The following is a 20,962-nucleotide window of genomic DNA, read 5'->3' as shown; positions in this document are numbered from 1 at the left end:
CAGAAGCTTCGGATGAATCCAACTGTCACCAGCTGTTCACAACGGAAGGAGAAGCTTTGGACTTATCCAACTGTCCGCACACCTTAACAGCATATGAAACTCCACCAATTTTGCCATCCAAGAATAATGAAGACCTAAAAGAAAAAAGTGTCGAGTTAAAGCCTTCTAAGAAAGATGGAGAACTTCATGATGATCGCAACCTGATGTTTTGATTTCGCATACAATCAATAGAAGAATTGGTGCGGTCAGAAGAGTTCGAAAAGCTGCAAGAGAAGAACTTGAAACACAGGCCAAGAAAATGTTGAAATGTTCCAGTCAAAAATTACCCGAACCTAACATTGGACAGAACATCAGAATCAGAATTCCAAACGTCGACCGTTCAAAAATGGACCCTAAGTCGATCATTGCGATTATTATAAAAAAAGAAGATGACTTCTACCAAGTGGGGACTACCGCTGGGATCCTAAATGCAGTAGGAACTCCCCGCCCACTAGGGTCATCCCGCCCTCTGGCCGGACCCCCCTTCTCCGCCACTTAAAGATCACTACTTACCGGAGGCTACCAGAGGCTTCCCAGGTCTCGTCAGCCGGCCGCATCCTCCTTCTTCCGGGTCACATGACTGCATACGTCACCACGAAAGTGACAGGTGCATAATTCATGTGACACGAGTTGTGTCACATGACTTACGCATGCGTCACTTGCGTGGTGACTTATGCAGTCATGTGACCCGGAAGGAGAACACGGACGACGAGACCTGGGAAACCTCCGGTAAGTAGCAATTTAGCTTTATACCTGTCTGCCCTTCACACTCGCACCATCCATGCCTTCTGATGATGCATGAAACATGCATTATCGGAAGGCACGGATATATCCGACAGATATCGGGATTATCCGTATCCGTACAGCCCGTTATCCGCTCGGATAACGGGTCTGGACGGATCTATCCGCTTATCCCTAGTCACAATTACAGAATTACATAGTTTTGAAGTTGCGTTATTCTTGTATTTGCGTTAATTTGACATTTTTGAGAAGTATTTTCCTACATAAATGTTTCCTATTTGAATTCAGAATTACATAGTTTTGAAGTTGCGTTATTCTTGTATTTGCGGTAATTTGTCATTTTTGAGAAGTATTTTCCTACATAAATGTTTTCTATTTGCATTTTCCTATTTGTATTTGTTCATTTGCATTTGCATTTTGAAGAATAAAAATATTTCTAACGATTAAGGCCTTCATCAGAGTCGGAAATTGCGTTTAGTTAACTTTTACCACCATCATCTGCTGGCAAGAGTCAGAATTCTGTGACTCAAAGTTACTTTTACCAACACATGCTGGTAAATGTAAAGATTTACCAATTCGCCCAGGTAAAAGTCCAAAATCGTTCGTTTATATGGAATACATCTGACTTTTACCAACACTGTTGAGAAATGTTAAGATTTACAAAGACTTCACCGGTAAAAGTCCAATTTTACTTTTCATTTTGAGCTTTTACCGACGGCCTCGGTAAATGTCCAGATTGACCGGTAAATCCTAGGTTTTACCGGCCTTCTGACTTTTACAGTAACATATACACAACTAAATCAGGTTAGCATAACCTTATTTAACTTTCTTATCTCCCTCGGATAAAACCTATTGCGCTGTTTTCTCCTCCTAATTTTTCTTACTATCCAATTCTTGGAGGCAATTCATGCATACTGCGATTTTTTTCCCCTGAGCACTCGGTCTGAGGAAAAATTTGGTCATGTACACTGCCTCATTGAATAACATTAGTCCGAGTGGAATCCAATTTTTTGATGGATAGCACTCAGACTGATAAAACGGTCGTTAGCACAAGCCCCAAGGGGTCATTAACAGATATTCTTCTCTGTGAGTGTTTACTTTTTCACCTGTATGACATTGCACAACCATAGGCAGGAAGCGCCATACAGGGGAACAAAAAGCAAATACATCCAGACAAATGAGAACTGGCATTCACACTGGTCTAACCAGGTCTAACTGGTCTTCATGTGTCTAACCAGGTCACACTGCTAAACCAAGACTTGGGGAATAATGCCCGCAATGCAGCTCTCCTCTCCTGAGCTGACATGTCATAATATGACGTACAAACAGTGTTCACATTTTGGGGGAAATGTACACACACCCAGAGAAGTATATCGGTTAACATCCCCTTGTTGAAAGGGAAATTAGCATTTACAAGCCAATATCTTCACAATGGAGATGAGAAGTAAAAAAAAGAAAAACTATGTTTATTCAACATGTCAGCCCTTTATCATGATGTAGCTAGATTGCCGTTTAAAAAAGGGGTTAAAGGTCCTCTTTGATACCAACTATTAACACATTAGAGCCATGATAGAATTGAACATGTTAGAAATATAATAACTAACACAACTAATACAATAACACTTACATCACAATAAAAGTAATGGTTAAATAAACTGGTGTAGAATAGTTATTATAACCAAGCAGGTGGGAAATGTTTCCTCCAGTTCTTCTGGTAAGGGCTTCATGCACACGACTGTATTTTCGGTCCGAGAGCTATCCGTTAAAAAAATGGATCACACTCAGACCAATGTTATTCAATGGGTCAGTACAGGTGAACGATTTTTTCACTGACTAATGTGTGCTGCCTAAATCAAATATGAGTAACAAATTATTCTTAGACCATTACTTGTTTTTATAAGCCTGTTAACTACAGTCATGGCTGAAAAAGTTGGCACCATTGAAATTGTTCCAGAAAATGAAGTATTTCTCCCAGAAAATTATTGCAATTAAACGTTTTGTTATACACATGTGTATTTCCTTTGTGTATTGGAGCAACAAAAAACAACAGAGAAAAAAAGTCAAATTGGATATGATTTCACACAAAACCCCAAAACTGGTCCAGAAGAAATTGTTGGCACCTTTCCAAAATTGTGGGTAAACAACTTTGTTTCAAGCATGTGATACTTGTTCAAACTCGCCTGTGGCAAGTAACAGGTGTGGGCAATATTAAAATCACGCCTGAAACCAGATAAAAGGAGAGAAGTTGACACACAATCTTTGCATTGTGTGTCTGTGTGAGACACACTAAGCATTGATAAATTAAAGAGGAGAATAGAACTGTCTGAGGACTTGAGAAACAAAGTTGTTGAACAATATCAACAATCTCAAGTATAAAATCAAGTATAATAATCAATATGTTTGCAACCCATAAGACTGTAGCTAATCTCCCTGGACGTGGACGGCAGAAAAAAATTGATGAAAGGTTGCAACGCAGGATAGTCAAGATGGTGGATAAGCTGCCCCAATCAAGTTCCAAAGAAATTCAAGCTGTCCTGCTGACTGAGGGTGCATCAATGTCAGTTCGAACTATCCATCGAAATTTGAATGAAATGAAATGCTATGGCAGGAGACCCAAGGAGGGCCAAAATCTTTCTGAGAACGTGTATTGTGAACAGATGAGAGCAAGGTATAGATTTTTGTTAAAGCTCATCTGTGACTACATCACATTTATACTTAATTATCCAAGACGTATTATTCAGTAGGCCCAGGGACATGAGCTATTGTTCATTTGAGCCTGAACATTGACTCTTGTTGTAGGTTGAATGGATGTTTGCTGAATGCTTGTTGACTACCTATTGCATCAGTCCATGTAGTTTGTTGTTCTGCAATCATTGAAGAACAAAATATGAAGGTTAATTGAACACTCGAACAATGAGAGATGATCTCCTCCCACCTACCCCCAAACCTGTGGATAATGGCCTGAATAAGAGCTGTCGACTATAAAAGGGGGATCTGCCTCTGTTTTCAGAGACACTAGAGCACAGCAGCCAAAGCACCGTGGCTCCAACAGAGGGAATACCGATTTAATCCACTGCCTGTCACTGAACTCTTGGAGACGTTTGGAGAACCCAGGTTGGGTTACCTGGCCACATACCTCAATGGACTCTGTCAGCTTCCTAAGCTTGCCGCTACCTCCTCTCTGTGGGTGTCTGCCAAAAGTGGGATGCCACTGGTTGGGGTAGTATGCCCTGGAAACCCCAAAGTCGCAGATGTTCTAATTCCACAAGCCAGCGGAAGGGTGAAGCTCTGTGATGTGCACCATCTTTAGTATTTTCTGGGACTGTACTATATTCTATTGATTGTTGGTGATCCAATAAATTATTACCGTAGTGTGCTTCCCTTGTGTTGTTTGAGTAGTATTCTGCCCACAGGAAAGGAGTATGGGCGTTCAGTGGGATGAACCCTGGCCATGCTGTCTTGCTAAAAACAGCCAGGCCAGTGGGCGAGAGCACCCACTGACCCTACTGTTTACCGAAAATGGAATGAGAAAAGAACACAGTACTTAAAGTCAAATTATGGTGGAGGTTCAAAGATGTTTTGGGGTTGTTTTGCTGCCTCTGGCACTGGGTGCCTTGACTGTGTGCAAGGCATCATGAAATCTGAAGACTACCAAAGGATTTTGGATTGCAATATAATGCCCAGTGTCAGAAAGCTGCATTTGCATCCTAGGTCATGAGTCTTTCAGCAGGACATTGACCCTAAACATACTTCAAGATGCACCCAGAAATGAATGGAAATGAAGCGCTGGAGAGTTTTGAAGTGGCCAGCAATGAGCCTGGATATAAATCACATTGAACACCTGTGGAGAAATCTTAAAATTGCTGTTGGGAGAAGGCATCCTTTAAATATAAGAAACCTGGAGCAGTTTGCAAAAGAAGAGCAGTCCAAAACTTCAGTAGAGAGGTGTAAGAAGTTTGTTGATGGTTATAGGAAGTGATTGATTGCAGTTATTTATTCCAAAGGGTGTGAAACCAAATAATAAGTTAAGGGTGCCAACAATTTTGTCTGGCCCATTTTTGGGGTTGTGTGAAGCTATGTTCAATTTGCCTTTTTTTCTGTTTCTTTGTGTTGTTCCAATTCACACAAAGGAAATAAACATGTGTATAACAAAATGTGTAATTGCAATCATTTTCTGGGAGAAATACTTCATTTCTGGAATAATTTCAAGGATGCCGACATTTTTGGCCATGACTGTATATAAATATAAATCAAGATGATTAAAAAACATATAATAATGCAAAAACATAGGGTTTCAGAGGGAAATCAAGTAAAAAATGGGGTGGAACTAAAGAGCAATATTATCAGCTACAGCGTGTAAGAGAACAGCTCCCACAAACAGTCATGGCAAAAAATGTTGGCACCCTTGAAATTGTTCTACAAAATGAAGGATTTCCTCCAGAGAATTATTGCACTTACACATGTTTTGTTATGCATGTTTATTTCCTTTGTGTGTATTGGAACAAGACAAATTGGACTTAATTTTACACACAACCCCAAAAATGGTCCGGACAAAATTGTTGGCACCTTACTAAAATTGTGGGTAAACAACTTTGTTTCAAGCAAGTGATGCTCATTCAAACTCACCTGTGGCAAGTAAGGGCAATATGAAAATCATGCCTGAAATCAGATAAAAAGGGGAGAAATTGACTCAATCTTTGCATTGTCTGTCTGTGTGTGCCACACTAGACATGGAAAGCAGAAAAAAAAAGAGAAGTGTATGAGAACTTGTGAACCAAAATTGTTATAAAATATCAACAATCTCAAGTCCATCACCAGAGATCTTGATGTTCCATTGTCCACGGTGCGCAGCATAATCAAGATATTTATAACCCATGGTGCTGAAGCTAATCTCCCTAGATATGGACTGCAGAGAAAAATTGATGAAAGGTTGTAGCGCAGGATAGTCAAGATGGTGGATAAGTAGCCACAATCAAGTTCCAAAGAAATTCAAGCTGTCCTGTAGGCTCAGGGTGCATCAGTGTCAGCTCAAACTATCCATCAATATTTGAATTAAATGAGAAACACTATGGCAGGAGACTCAGGAGGACCCCACTGCTGACACAGAGACATAAAAAAGCTAGACTGATGTTTGCCAAAATGTACGTGAGTAAGCCAAAATCCTTGTGGGAAAGCATCTTGTGGACAGATGACCAAGATAGAGCTTTTTGGTAAAGCACATCATTTTACTGTTTACTAAAAACGGAATGAGGCCTGCAAAGAAATGAACGTACCTACAATAAAATATGGTGGAGGTTCAAATATGTTTTGGGGTTGATTTGCTGCCTCTGGCACTGGGTGCCTTGACTGTGTGCAAGGCATCATGAAATCTAAAGATTACCAAAGTGTCGGTAGTGCCCAATGTAAGAAAGCTGTGTTTGCGTCCTAGGTCATGGGTCTTCCAGCAGGACAATGACCCCAAACATACTTCAAGAAGCTCCCAGAAATGGATGAAAACAAAGCGCTGGAGAGTTTTGAAGTGGTAAGCAATGTGTCTGGATCTAAATTCCATTGAACACCATCTGGAGAGAGCTTAAAATCGCTGTTGGGAGAAGGCACCTTCAAATATCAGAGACCTGGAGTAGTTTGCAAAATAAGAGTGGTCCAAAATTCCAATTGAGAGGTGTAAGAAGTTTGTTGATGGTTATTGGAAGCAATTGATTGTAGTTATTTATTCCAAAGGGTGTACAACCAAATGTTAAGTTGAGGATGCCAACAATTTTGTCCTGCCCATTTTTGGGGTTTTGTGCGAAATGATGTCCAACTTGCTTTTTTTCCTGTGTTTTTTGTGTTGTTCCAATACACACAAAAGAAATAAACATGTGTATAACAAAATATGTGTAAGGCTGTGTGCCCACTATGCGTTTTTTAAGCATTTCCGCAGCGGCAATTCAAGCCAAGACGCATCGGATAAGGACACCGGGGGCCATCAGAAGGTAAGTATAATGTATATTTTTTATTTTATTCTTTTTTTTTACAGGTACTATGGTACCCGGTGTTAGGAGGGCGGTTGCAAACAACTTTAATATAATGGAACGCAACTGCGACCCCGGGGTCCGAGATGCAGCCTGGTGGACTGCTGCCGAACACTTTCCGGGTGAGAAGGAAAGCAACCAACTTAAATGATAAACCCTTCCGTGTTACTGCACACAGGAACGGGTATAGCGGTTCGCTCAATCTCCGTTGACAGCACGGGAGATGTGCGACAGGAAAACTATCGGTAGCCCTGTTACTGCACAGGGACTACTCTGGTGGCACTAGGATGCGTGTGTGACTACGCCGACGGGTACACGTGCCTCCAGCCGGCGTGCTACCGGACTGAAAGGTACTACTCCACACGGCTGACAGGCGATAGCCGTGGATAGGACGTCTGCAGGCTGCTCGGGGTGTTAGGCGACCCCTTTGGCTGAGCCAGACTGCTAGACGAAACTACCTGCCTCTATGGAACTAGTCTGCCTCTATGGAACTAGCCTGCCTGACAGAAACTACTCGTGGAACACAGTCGTCCACACAACCGCATCACTGCTCAATGATCAGAGTGCGCCGCCATGTTTGTGGACGGGCCTTTTAAGACTAAGCCCCGCCCACCGACGCGCCATTGGTGATGCCACCCGTGGACCAATCAGGTGGTGCCAGGTCACCGGGTCAGGTGGGTGCCAAGCCACCAATCACGATCCGCCAGGTCACGGGCATGCTCAGTGCGGCGAATCCTGGACTTAGACTCCAAACGCTCTGTCTCCCTCTGCAACCTATGCTTAACATTGCTAGGTACAAATACACAGGAGACAATCTGTACGTCTCGTGGACCAGCTAGGTGTTGGGGCTGATGATGATGCTGAGCAGCATCAGCCCTGGCTGGACCAAAATGGGAGACCACAGAAGGTTCTGGACCCATTTCAAATCCAGCCACAGACTGACACCTAACACCCGGGTCCAGAGGAGAGTCTCCTCTTCTCCAAACCCGGGTACCATTCTTTTACGGTCACACTATATAAATCCATGCCGGTTGCATATAGTGTGACCAAGTTGTCAAGCACTTTCCAAGTGATGCTAAAATCGATTGGAAAGTAAAAGTGCATGCAAAAACACTTCACTTCCGCTTGTCCCTGGCAGGAAAAACGCATGTAAAATCCGCATGCGTTTTTTTCTGCCAGGCAGATGCAGAAACGCTCAGGAAAATCCGGAGCATTTCTGCATCGTGGCCACATAGCCTAATTGCAATAAATTTCTGGGAGAAATGCTTCATTTTCTGGAAAAATTTCAAGGGTACCAACACTTTCGGCCATGACTGTATATAGCCAGTTTAATGCTGATACATGTAACCAAGCATATTGGCCCTTTTGCTTTCACTCTGCGGTCCAGCTCACCCCAAACCATCTCGATTGGGTTCAGGTCTGGTGACTGTGGAGGCCAGGTCATCTGGCATAGCATCCCATCACTCTCCTTCTTGGTCAAATAGCCCTTACTCAGCCTGGAGGTGGGTTTGGGGTCATTGTCCTGTTGAAAAATAAATGATGGTCCAACTAAGCGCAAACCGGATGGAATAGCATGCTGCTGCAAGATGCTGTGGTAGTCATGCTGGTTCAGTATGCCTTCAATTTTGAATAAATCCCCAACAGTGTCACCAGCAAAGCACCCCCACACCATCACCCCTTCTCCTCCATGCTTCATGGTGGGAACCAGGCATGTAGAGTCCATCCGTTCGCACAAAGACACGGTGGTTGGAAACAAAGATCTCAAATTTGGACTCATCAGACCAAAGCACAGATTTCCACTGGTCTAATGTCCATTCCTTGTGTTCTTTAGCCCAAACAAGTCTCTTCTGCTTGTTGCCTATTCTTAGCAGTGGTTTCCTAGCAGCTATTTTACCATGAAGGCCTGCTGCACAAAGTCTCCTCTTAACAGTTGTTGTAGAGATGTGTCTGCTGCTAGAACTCTGTGTGGCATTGACCTGGTCTCTAATCTGAGCTGCTGTTAACCTGCGATTTCTGAGGCTGGTGACTCGGATAAACTTATCCTCAGAAGCAGAGGTGACTCTTGGTCTTCCTTTCCTGGGGCGGTCCTCATGTGAGCCAGTTTCTTTGTAGCGCTTGATGGTTTTTGCAACTGCACTTGGGGACACATTCAAAGTTTGCCCAATTTTTCAGACTGACTGACCTTCATTTCTTAAAGTAATGATGGCCACTCATTTTTCTTTACTTAGCTGCTTTTTTCTTGCCATAATACAAATTCTAACAGTCTATTCAGTAGGACTATCAGCTGTGTATCCACCAGACTTCTGCACAACACAACTGATGGTCCCAACCCCATTTATAAGGCAAGAAATCCCACTTATTAAACCTGACAGGGCACACCTGTGAAGTGAAAACCATTTGCGGTGACTACCTCTTGAAGCTCATTAAGAGAATGCCAAGAGTGTGCAAAGCAGTCATCAAAGCAAAAGGTGGCTACTTTGATGAACCTAGAATACAAGACATATTTTCAGTTGTTTCACACTTTTTTGTTAAGTATATAATTCCACATGTGTTAATTCATAGTTTTGATGCCTTCAGTGTGAATGTGCAATTTTCAAAGTCATGAAAATACAGAAAAATCTTTAAATGAGAAGGTGTGTCCAAACTTTTGGTCTGTACTGTGTATATATATATATATATATATATATATATATATATATATGTGTATATATATATATATATATATATATATATATATATATATATATATATATATATATATATATATAACCACAGTCATGAACAAACACAGATATCGTAATCAGAATATGTTACTGCTTACCCATAGTGTATTGTGAGGACCTCCCCGATGCCCATTTCATACACAGTGCTTTCTCAAGGAGCATCAACATCTGGAATGATATAGAAAATCTTACAGTAATCCATGCTCTTCTTTACACTGAAGATAATTCTTATTGACATTGGCTTTTTGTTTTGAGTCATTCTGCTGCAGAATAAATTTGGAGCAAATCAGACACCTCTCTATTGGTATTGCTTGATGGATAAGTATCTGTCTGTATTTCTCAGCATTCAGAATACCAAGAAAAGAGCAACGGTGAGGACAGTATACTCTGTGGTCAGCCAAGGAAACTTAGTGCAGCATATAAACCACAACATGCTTTGAAATCGAAGAAGTCAGGCAGCATCTTCAGCTCTAAACTGGCAGCAACCTATGGGACCTAGCTACACCCATCTAGCATTCGAAGTGTGGCCAAATGTGGTCTTCAGTTAAGAATTGCAGCCAAAAATCATACAATAGGCATGGAAACAAGGCCAAATTACTCAACTATGCAAGAAAACATAAGACCTAAGGTACAGAAAAATGGCAGTAGGTGCACTGGACTGAGGAGTCAAATGTGAAATATTTGGCTGTAACTGAAGGCAGGAGAGTGGTACAATAATGAGTGTCTGTACTTAGCCGTGAAACATGGTGAAGGATGTTTGCAAGTTCTTCTCTTTTCTCTGCTCTATGTAGAAACAAACAGTCTCTTGTCCCTGCATTTATCATTCCCCTCTTCAACTCCTGACGCAGCTGCTCTGCTCCTCCCTAAAAGTCCCAAGGACTTAGGGACTTTTGCAGTGACTTATTAGTCATACAGAGAAAACTGACCTCCTGTTTCTATATAGAGCTTAGAAGTAATTCAGGTAGTCAGTTTTTAATCATGTGAAGTCATAAACCTAATGGAAAACAGAAGAATTAGCTGGGTAGAAAGGCAAAATGAGCAATTGTAAGTACACTGTGCCATATAATATGATGACTGCAATATATTAATTGGATAACAATTTCGATGGGATTGCTTCTTTAATGGTGCACTCAATGCTGATAAATACAGGAAGATACTTAATCATGCAGATGCTGCTGCTGCTGCTGCCTTATATAACACCACAACAGCTGCAGCTCTTGAATTGGTCTCCCCCCTCATACATACCAAAGCTCTCACAATCAAGAGGCAACCCTGGCACACCAGCCTGACTAAAGAACTGAGACAGGCTTCCCAGGCTGCTGAGCAGAGATGGAAAAGGTCCCACTCCGATGAGCGCTTCATCGCATTCAAACAAGCCCTCACTACTTTCAGATCCACACTCACTGCAGCCAAACAAACCTACTTCTCATCTCTTATATCCTCCCTGTATCACAACCCTAAACAGCTATTCAGTACTTTTCTATTCTCTCCTCCATCCCCCAGCACCTCCTCCCTCTCCACTCATCTCAGCTGAAGACTTTGCCTCATTCTTCAAGCTGAAGATTGACACCATCCGACAAAGCTTTTGTCATAAGTCCCCACAGTCCCTCCTTATATCTACTCAACTCTTCTCCAAAACCAGCTTCTCCGCCATCACGGAAGATCAACTTTCCTCTTTACTCTCCAAGTCACATCTCACCACCTGTGAACTTGACCCAATCCCTTCCCACCTCATCCAAAACTTTACCGCAGTCTTCATCCCAACCCTAACCCACCTCTTCATCCTGTCACTAGCAACTGGTGTCTTCCCCTCATGCCTCAAACATGCCTCGATCACACCCTTCCGCAAAAAGCCATCCCTTGACCCATCCTCTCTGTCTAGCTATCGCCCCATATCACTTCTCCCCCTATGCCTCAAAACTACTGGAACAACACATCCATCTTGAGCTGTCCTCCCACCTCTCCTCCTGCTCCTTCTTTGACCACCTCCAATCTGGCTTCCGACCACACTATTCTACTGAAACTGCCCTGACTAAAGTCACCAACAACCTACTGACTGCCAAATCCAGGTGACAATACTCTCTCCTTCTCCTTCTGGACCTGTCATCTGCCTTTGACACAGTAGACCATTCCCTCCTACTACAGACTCTCTCATCTCTCGGCATCACAGACTTGGCCCTATCTTGAATCTCCTCATACCTAACAGATTGGACATTCAGCGTCTCTCACTCACACACCACCACCTCACCTCACCCCCTATCTGTCAGTGTCCCCCAAAGCTCAGTTCTAGGAACCCTGCTCTTCTCCATCTACTCCTTCGGCTTGGGACAGCTCATAGAGTCTCGCGGCTTTCAGTATCACCTCTATGCTGATGACTCACAGATCTACCTCTCTGGACCTGATGTCACCTCCTTACTAACCAGAATCCAACACTACCTGTCCGCTATTTCATCTTTCTTCTCTGCTAGATTCCTAAAACTTAATATGGATAAAACTGAATTCATCATCTTTCCACCATGTCGCTCAACCCCTACACCTGACCTATCTATCAAAATCAATGGTTGTCCACTCTCGCCAGTACCGCAAGCTCGTTGCCTTGGGGTAACCATTGACTCTGATCTCTCCTTCAACATTGACTCTGATCTCTCCTTTAAACCTCATATCCAAGCCCGTTCCCCTTCCTGCCAACTCCAGCTCAAAAATATTTCCCAGATCTGCACATTCCTCAACCATGAATCTGCAAAAACACTAGTGCATGCCCTCATCATCTTGACTACTGCAACCTCCTGCTCTGTGGCCTCCCTTCTACCACTCTCGCACCCCTCCAATCTATGCTAAACTCTGCTGCCCGACTGATCCACCTGTCCCCCCGCTATTCCCCGGCCTCTCCTCTCTGTCAATCCCTTCACTGGCTCCCCATTGCCCAGAGACTCCAGTACTTACCTGCACGCAACCTCTGATCCTCACAAGATCTCCTTCTCTACTCCCCTCTTATCTCCTCTTCCCAAAATCGCATACAAGATTTCTCCCGTGCATCCCTCCTACTCTGGAACTCTCTACCCCAACACATCAGAATAAGAATGAAGTGATTAACCAGAGTCAGCATGGGTTTGTAACTAACAAGTCATGTCAGACTAACTTAATTTCCTTCTATGACAGAATCACTGACTGGGTGGATCAGGGAAATGCTGTAGATATAGTATATCTTGACTTCAGCAAAGCATTTGACAAAGTATCTCACACCATCCTTATTGAAAAAATGACCAAGTATGCAATGGACCAGGCAACTGTTAGGTGGATTCATAATTGGCTTAGTGATCGGACTCAAAGGGTGGTTGTAAATGGCTTCACATCCAGCTGGATGAATGTCTCAAGTGGGGTACCACAGGGCTCCGTCCTGGGACCTGTATTGTTCAACATCTTTATCAATGATTTAGATGAAGGAATTGAGGGTAAACTGATTAAATTTGCTGATGACACAAAGCTAGGAGGGATAGCTAATACTAGAGAAGAGAAAGAGAGGATTCAAAAAGACCTAAATAAACTGGAGCAGTGGGCAGCAACCAACAGAATGGTTTTTAACAGGGAAAAATGCAAAGTACTACATCTGGGCAATAAAAATGAAAAAAGCATATACAGAATGGGAGGAATAGAGCTAAGCAACAGTACATGTGAAAAAGACTTAGGTATACTAATAGATCATAGACTGAACATGAGTCAACAGTGTGATGCAGCAGCAAAAAAGGCAAATACAATTCTGGGATGTATTAACAGAAGCATACAGTCTAGATCACGTGAAGTCATTATCGGTCTTTACTCCTCTTTGGTCAGACCTCATCTGGAATACTGTGTACAGTTTTGGGCACCACATTTTAAAAAAGACATAGACAAACTGGAGCAAGTTCAGAGAAGAGCGACCAGAATGGTGACTGGTCTGCAAACCATGTCCTATGAGGAACGGTTGCAGGATTTGGGAATGTTTAGCTTGCAAAAAAGAAGACTGAGAGGAGACTTAATAGCTGTCTACAAATATGTCAAGGGCTGTCACATTGTAGAAGGATCATCTTTATTCTCATTTGCACAAGGAAAGACTAGAAGCAATGGGATGAAACTAAATGGGAGGAGACAGATTAGATATTAGAAAAAACTTTTTGACAGTTAGGGTGATTAATGAGTGGAACAGGCTGCCACGAGAGGTGGTGAGTTCCCCTTCAATGGACGTCTTCAAACAGAGGCTGGACAGACATCTGTCTGAGATGATCTAGTGAATCCTGCTTTGAGCAGGGGGTTGGACCAGATGACCCAGGAGGTCCCTTCCAACTCTACCATTCTATGATTCTATGATTCTATGATCAAACTCTCACCTACCTTCAAAAGGAACCTGAAAACCCACCTCTTCTGACAAGCCTACAACCTGCAGTAACCCTCGCTCCACCATACCGCTGCACGACCAGCTCTATCCTCACCCATCTCTTGTAGATTGTGAGCCCTTGCGGGCAGGGTCCTCTCTCCTTCTGTACCAGTCGCTGATTAGTTTTTTTTCAAATTATTGTAGTTGTTGTTTGCTACGTATACCCCTTTTAAACATGTAAAGCGGCATGGAATTAATGGCGCTATAATAATAAATAATAATAATCATCATCATCAAATACCATGAAATACCATTAGTGAGGTGTCTGATTGTCTCCACATTTATTATGAAGCAGGCCATGACCCCAAAGGTACTGACAATGTCATTAAGAACTATCTTCATGATAAAGAAAATCAGTGAGTCCTGGATGTGATGATATGACCCCCACAGAGTCCGGATCTCAACATCAAATCTGTCTGGGATTATATGAAGAGACAGAAGGATTTGCTGAAGCCGACATCCACAGAAGATCTGTGGTTAGTTCTCCAAGATGTTTTGAACAACCTTCCTGCCGGGTTCCTTCAAAAATTGTGTGCAAGTGTATCTAGAAGAACTGATGTGGTTTTGAATGCAAAGGGTGGTCACATCAAATGTTGATTTGATTTAAATTTTTCTTTTGTTCGTTCACTAACCTAAAAAATACTGCACATAACCTAACTGAACAGTGTTTTTTTATGCAATAGTGCGGTATGTGTACTTAATCTGATAAGAACAAACATTTAGAAGTAGGTCTGACAAGAAATGTGTTGATAGTCTAATAAGTAATTTTACTTTTTTTTCAGAGGAATATTTATTGAAGGAATTTGCTGTGTTTTGGCTGGATTGCTTGGAACTGGAAACGGTTCTACCTCTTCAAGTCCAAATATAGGTGTTTTGGGTATTACAAAGGTAAAATACTTGGTACTATAATATAAAGCTACAATACTATTTGTAGAGTGAGCCTTGCTTTGCATTGACAATTCGGGACACCTAACATAAACAAGTGTAACTATTAGTAATATCATATCCTACAGTATTTCATTTGATTTAATTAGTTACATAATAAATTAATGTTTTTTAAGTATTTCATACACCTTTGATTACAGTATGTCACAGATATTCTCACACAGACACCCTGGGTCTATAAGAGAAACCTTGGGTTGTCTGTCCAGGATACTATTATTAAAGCATACTTGCAGTAGGTATGCCATATCAACACAGTTTACTTATGAGTGCACATTATTACTTCATGTAAAATCATAAAATGGGAGAAAAATAATTAAAGATTAAAATTTCTGTAAAACAATTAAGAAAATACATGCAAAAAACACATTATTTAGATAATTTTTGGTGAATGTAGTAAAAAAAATAAAGTAGAAAGTAAGGTTTGTATAAAAATCTAGATTTGTTTAAATTAAAGGTACCAAACAAAAGAAAAATAAGAACCTTCATGTGAGTTGATTTGATGCAGTTTATGAAACCAAAATTAGGAGTGCTTGCAACTTTTGAAAATTAGAATCCTATGTCCTTCACTGTCATAGATGTAATGGCAATAATGGCAAAATTTATAAAGCTATCTCATAGGTATCATATTGAATATTGAAGCTAGCACTCTATTAACCTCTACATGATTCTTATGAAGAGGGGACACCTCCTATGTGAACAGGTAATTTAAGTGGATTGTCTGATGGATCGCAGACCAGGCATGGCTGACAGAGGAATTTGGAGAGACAACAGATTTATGGCCAGTGGAGATAACTTATCAACCTTGGCATTCCTTGTGAACAGAAAGACAAGTAGACTGCTTGAGTTCAGGATCCATTTTGAATATAGGTTTTTTATGAACGTCATAGATATGATAGATATGATTGACATATTTTCGGCGTCGTAATGAAGTGGTGAATGTAAAGCATTGTCTTACATCACAGGGAGGTCAGAGTAGCACTTCCAAATTAATATCTGTCAGATGGATGACAATATCTATGCCAAGTTTCCTATTTAAAGAAAGATAAAATCGTAATAAAATCATAATGGTTAAATTTAGCATTAATATCTACTGCTTGAGCCTTCCAGAGGCGAAAATATTGTGAAATTTGGGGACCATTTTCTAAAGACCTATTCACATTTCATGACCAGACCAGATATAAGTCCCCGAAGGGGAGGTATGTTTGTGTGACTTGTGTTAATAAAAGCAAATACCAAACTATAATCATTCCTGGGAGATAGTTTAGTACATTTCTTCTGTTTATCTTTTTTATTCAATGTAATTGTATATACCGTATTGTTTTGTTCCCATTTTGTAACATCTTTGTATATTTTTAGAAACACTGCCTACTTTTCGGATTAAATAAATAAAATGTAATAGCTTTGTTCCTCTTGCTCTTTAAACTGCACCCCTGAAGCAATATGCTATCTGTAATGGATGGCCAATAGGCCTGTATAAACGATTGGTGGTGGCAGTTTGTTCCTTTTGTTATTGTGGAGTTTGGCAGTGACTGTACTGGGGTACACAGTGGCATGTAAAAGTTTGGGCACCCCTGGTCAAAATTACTGTTAGGCTATGTGCACACGATGCAGAAATGCTCAGGATTTTTTCCTGAGCGTTTCCGCATCTCCCTGGCAGAAAAAAACGCATGTGGATTGTACATGCGGATTGTACATGCGTTTTCCTGCCAGGGACATGCGGAAATGAAGCGTTCTTCACTGGCATTTCCGCATGCGGGTTGTCAAGCGCTTTCCAAGCGATTTTAGCATCACTTGGAAAGTGCTTGACAGCTCGGTCACACTATATAAATCCATGCAACCGGCATGGATTTATACAGTGTGACCCGAGAGAATGTCAAAAAATAAAAAATAAACCTATACTTACCCTCCGATGGCCCTCGAGACTTTCTGCGCTCCTGTGCTAGCTGCCAGCAGATCGCGGTACGCTGTACTGAAGGACCTGCCGTCACATGACTGTGACGTCAGCGCAGGTCCTTCAGTCCTGCGCGATTGCTGTCAGCCAGCACAGGGAAGGAGTCCGGGGGCCGTCAGAAGGTAAATATAATCTTTATTTTTTATTTTATTCTTTTTTTTACAGCTTTTAGGGTACCTGGGTGTGGAGGAGACTCTCCTCTCCTCTACACCCGGGTACCATCCGCACATTAGAACGCGCCAATTACACAAGTACAGATGCAGTCTTGCGGAATTGGCGCGTTCTAATGCAAGTCAATGGCGGCGAAAACGCAGCGCTTCCGCAAAATAATTGGTAGTGCTGCGTTTTTTTCCGCAATGATAATCCGCAGCAGAAATTTCCCCAGCATGTGCACAGCACATGGGGATTATCATTGGGGAACATGGCAGGCCTTCTACCATGCGTTTTTTAAGCGTTTCTGCAGCGTTTTTGCCGCTGCGGAAACGCTTAAAAAACGCATCGTGGGCACACAGCCTTATTGTTAACAGTTAAGCAAGTTGAAAATGAAATGATCTCTAAAAGGCCTAAAGTTAAAGATGACACATTTCCTTTCTATTTTAGGCAAAAAAAAAGTATATATATATGTATATAATCATCTTTTACATTTTAAAAATTACTAAAATGAAAAGGGGCCGAAGAAAAAGTTTGGGCACCCTTAGATTTGTGTGCTCAGATGATTTTGATCAAGATTTCAGACCTTAATTAGCATGATAAAAAAAGGTCATATCTCATTTAGACACCTATTCACCGATGTACACCACCAAAAAACATATTAGATTATAAAGAAGAGAAAAGAGGTTAATAGAGAAAAATAATAATGAATTATAATTAATCTTTATTATAAATAATTAAAATAACTTAGTATAAATCTCATGCATTCATAGGGATTTTTCTAAGGGCTTCAAGCCCTTACAAAAAGCCGGTATACCGGCGAAACGCATGTCCGGGAGTTCTGTCCCGAGATATGCAAGTGATAGTAGAGTAGGGAAATCAATATGAACCCCTAGAAGAGTACTGTGACCACAGCGTTCACATCTATATATCGCCATACATCGCCGACACAGCGGAACACTAGCTGTTCCTCGGCGGTGATTACATCTGAAGCGGTCAGCTGTGAAATTGCCGACAGCGTTGCTGCTACAGAGTGCACTACATAAGAGCATCGGCGGTGTTGGTGTGGTCTGATACTATACAGACCACCCATGTAGTTAAGATCCTTCTGCGCTTTAATAGCCCTGTCACGGCTGGTGATTCATACCGACAGGGATCACACACGCCGGTACATCGGCGTGGCTGAACTCACCAATGATAAGTTGTGTGCCACATGGCCAAATTTATCCTCAGAGGGAGATAACCTTTGTGGCTACATATTTAAATCAACCATGTGTGCACATATTAACATTTATTGCACAATGTGTACAAGTGGTAATATGGCTGTATGTCCTTAATAGGGCATGGCTGCACAACGAATTGGCAGAGTATATGAATTACTTCTTTCACACTAGCCAATGTTTCAGACAGCATTATAATTTTATTCCATATTTATGATTGATGGTTATATATGGAATAGCTAACTGTCTGACAGTGATCATAGCACATAACCAGTTATTTGACTCAATTTGATATAGATTTTTATTTAGTACTTATGGAGTACTATGAATTCATAATCTAATCCATTTATTTTAAGGAACTGGGTTAGATATTTCCTTAACATCGCTCTCACATCACTAGCAACCGGGATTTTTTGTGGGTCGTCGTCGATTATCATCTAGACTTCGACCTTGGATGCATGAGATTTATACTAAGTTATTTTAATTATTTATAATAAAGATTAATTTTAATTCATCATTATTTTTCTCTATTCACCTCTTTTTCTCTTCTTTATAATTTCAGACCTTAATTAGCCTGTTAGGGTTATGGCTTGTTCACTATCATCGTTAGGAAAGGCCAGGAGATGCAAATTTTCCAGCTTTTTTACAAGCCCAGCCTCCTCTAGCCTTGTGCCAAAAACAGTAGCTATGGGTTGTTCTAAGCAGCTGCCTAGAACTCTGAAAATGAAAATGGTGGAGGCCCACAAAGCAGGAGAAGACTATAAGAAGATAGCAAAGCGTTTTCAAGTTGCCCTTTTTCTCAGTTCGAAATGTAATTAAGAAATGGCAATTAACAGGAAGAGTGGAGGTCAAGATAAGTTCTGGAAGACCGAGCTAAATTTCAGTGATAACTGTTCATAGGATTGCTAGTGAGGCAAATCAGATCCCCCGCTTGACTTCAAAAGACCTTGAGAAAGATTTAGCAGACTCTGGAGTTGTGGTACATTGTTCTACTGGCCTTCATGGAAGAGTGATCAGAAGAAAACCAGTCCTGCTTCCTCAACATAAAATTCAGCTTCAAAAGTATGCAAAAGAACATCTCTCAAAGCCTGATGCATTTTGGAAACAAGTCCTGTGGACCGATGAGTTTAAAATAGAACTCTTTGGCCACAATGATCAAAGGTATTGTGTGAAAAAAAAAGGGGCATGGGGGGCGTGTCTAGCTGCTGAAGGAGAAGGACATCAAGCTGGGAGCTCCCTGAGTCTAACTCTCAATTTCAGCAATTAAAACAAGTTTCTCGGGTCCATCCACCATTCTAACATCTCAGGTGACAACCCAGGATCAGAAGACATCCCACGGAGAGCCTTCAAGACCAGCAGTACCGATTTCTGAGGTCGGGCCTAACTGGATCCCTGAAGCCGCGGTCTTTCCTGCTGACCAGTCCCGGAGCGCGCCCAGGAGGGTGCCAGCGGTCTTGACTGGGGTGGTCACGCAGAGGCTCTGAGGATCGCTTGAGGCTCGGCTCCCTCCTGCCACAAATGACAAGAGATGGTGACCGGAGAGAAGCACTGCGACTGCTGAGTCACTGGCTGGTAAGATCCGGAGCGGAGGTAGGGGAAGACCCTGAGCCGCATCTGCCGCCTGAGGGGGTTTCTCGTCACAGAAGCGCCCGCCATCTTGGGGAGAGTGAGACGCTGGTTATTAGCAGCACAAACTCTGACAGAGGCTACGATAAATCCACACTGGGCAATCCAATAGAACCGGGTCCTATATGTGGCATCACCCTTCCACTATAAAACCTCTATAGACACATTGATACTGCTCTATAGGTGGGGAAAAAAAATGTGCACATGAAAATCCTGCAGTGGACTCCTTTTCTCCATTTCCTAATATACAGAAGCTCTCTAATATCACCATCGCAGAGTCTCTGGCGGCATCTTGTGGATATATGCAAAATAACACCATAACCAGTCTTAACCCGGTACTGCATCCAAGATTTATTACTGCTACCTTCTAATACCCAGCCACGGTGTAGCATAAAATCTATAAAATCTATAAATGGACAATAGGCAGTTTGCTCTGATGACCATGAAATAAGAACAACCTGCAAAATATGCACTCTGTAAGTCTTGCAGTTCAGGGGCCGACCATGTGAATTCTAATTAACCGCTTATGTTCTCCCCTATGGTTTCCCATTTAACCATCTGATCCCCACATTCAGTACCCTCAAGGTCTTTGTTGTCGTCACCTAGCTGAAGGCTATCTTTAAATACCAACTTGTGTTTATGGACCGCTACCTCCTTCGTAGTGGGCAAAAGCAGCCCACCTCTTCTCGCCATATTGACATTTCTAATCATACCAAGATGGCCTCAATTCTTGATCAAGAGAAACAACTCTCCCAAATAGATGGTGACGAGGAGGCATGCCACTCCCTTAGACCACCCCGCACCTCTTCGGTAAGAAAAGGGGACACACAAATGGACCCATCATTCAATCTACACTTAATTCTGTCCTGATGGACTTACAGGTTAGGCAAGATGAACAAGCCGAACAGCTGACTGATTTAGAATCGCGGGTATCGACCATTGAGGAAGACTGAAAGGAGGACCAAGCAAAAGTGAAAGCTATTGCTCATGAAAACATGATCCTGAGAGACCGTATTGATGACCTGGAAAATCGCTCCCGGCGGAGCAACTTGCATCTGGTGGGACTACTGGAATCATATCCCCAAAGTGTACTGAAACCACTATGTGAAAAAGATACCCCAAAGGCTCTAAAATTACCTGAG

The 20,962-nt window shown here is 41.9% G+C and overlaps 1 protein-coding gene across 7 annotated transcripts in view; it reads left to right on the top strand.

Annotated features, from left to right (window-relative positions):
• Positions 1-20,962, top strand: part of SLC23A1 (solute carrier family 23 member 1) — a 457,722-nt gene that overhangs the window by 375,879 nt on the left and 60,881 nt on the right. For all 7 annotated transcript variants that reach the window (XM_073652114.1, XM_073652111.1, XM_073652110.1 and 4 more), the window contains one exon: positions 14,711-14,816. In XM_073652114.1, coding sequence (XP_073508215.1) covers positions 14,711-14,816 — 106 coding nt within the window. The remainder of the gene's footprint in view (positions 1-14,710; positions 14,817-20,962) is intronic.

This window comes from Phyllobates terribilis, unplaced genomic scaffold, assembly GCF_046119375.1.
Source record: "Phyllobates terribilis strain yellow unplaced genomic scaffold, ASM4611937v1 Scaffold_11__3_contigs__length_659146591, whole genome shotgun sequence".
In the NCBI taxonomy this organism is placed as follows: domain Eukaryota; kingdom Metazoa; phylum Chordata; class Amphibia; order Anura; family Dendrobatidae; genus Phyllobates; species Phyllobates terribilis.
Note: the sequence above shows the minus strand (reverse complement) of the source record. Positions and strands in the feature narration are given on the sequence as shown.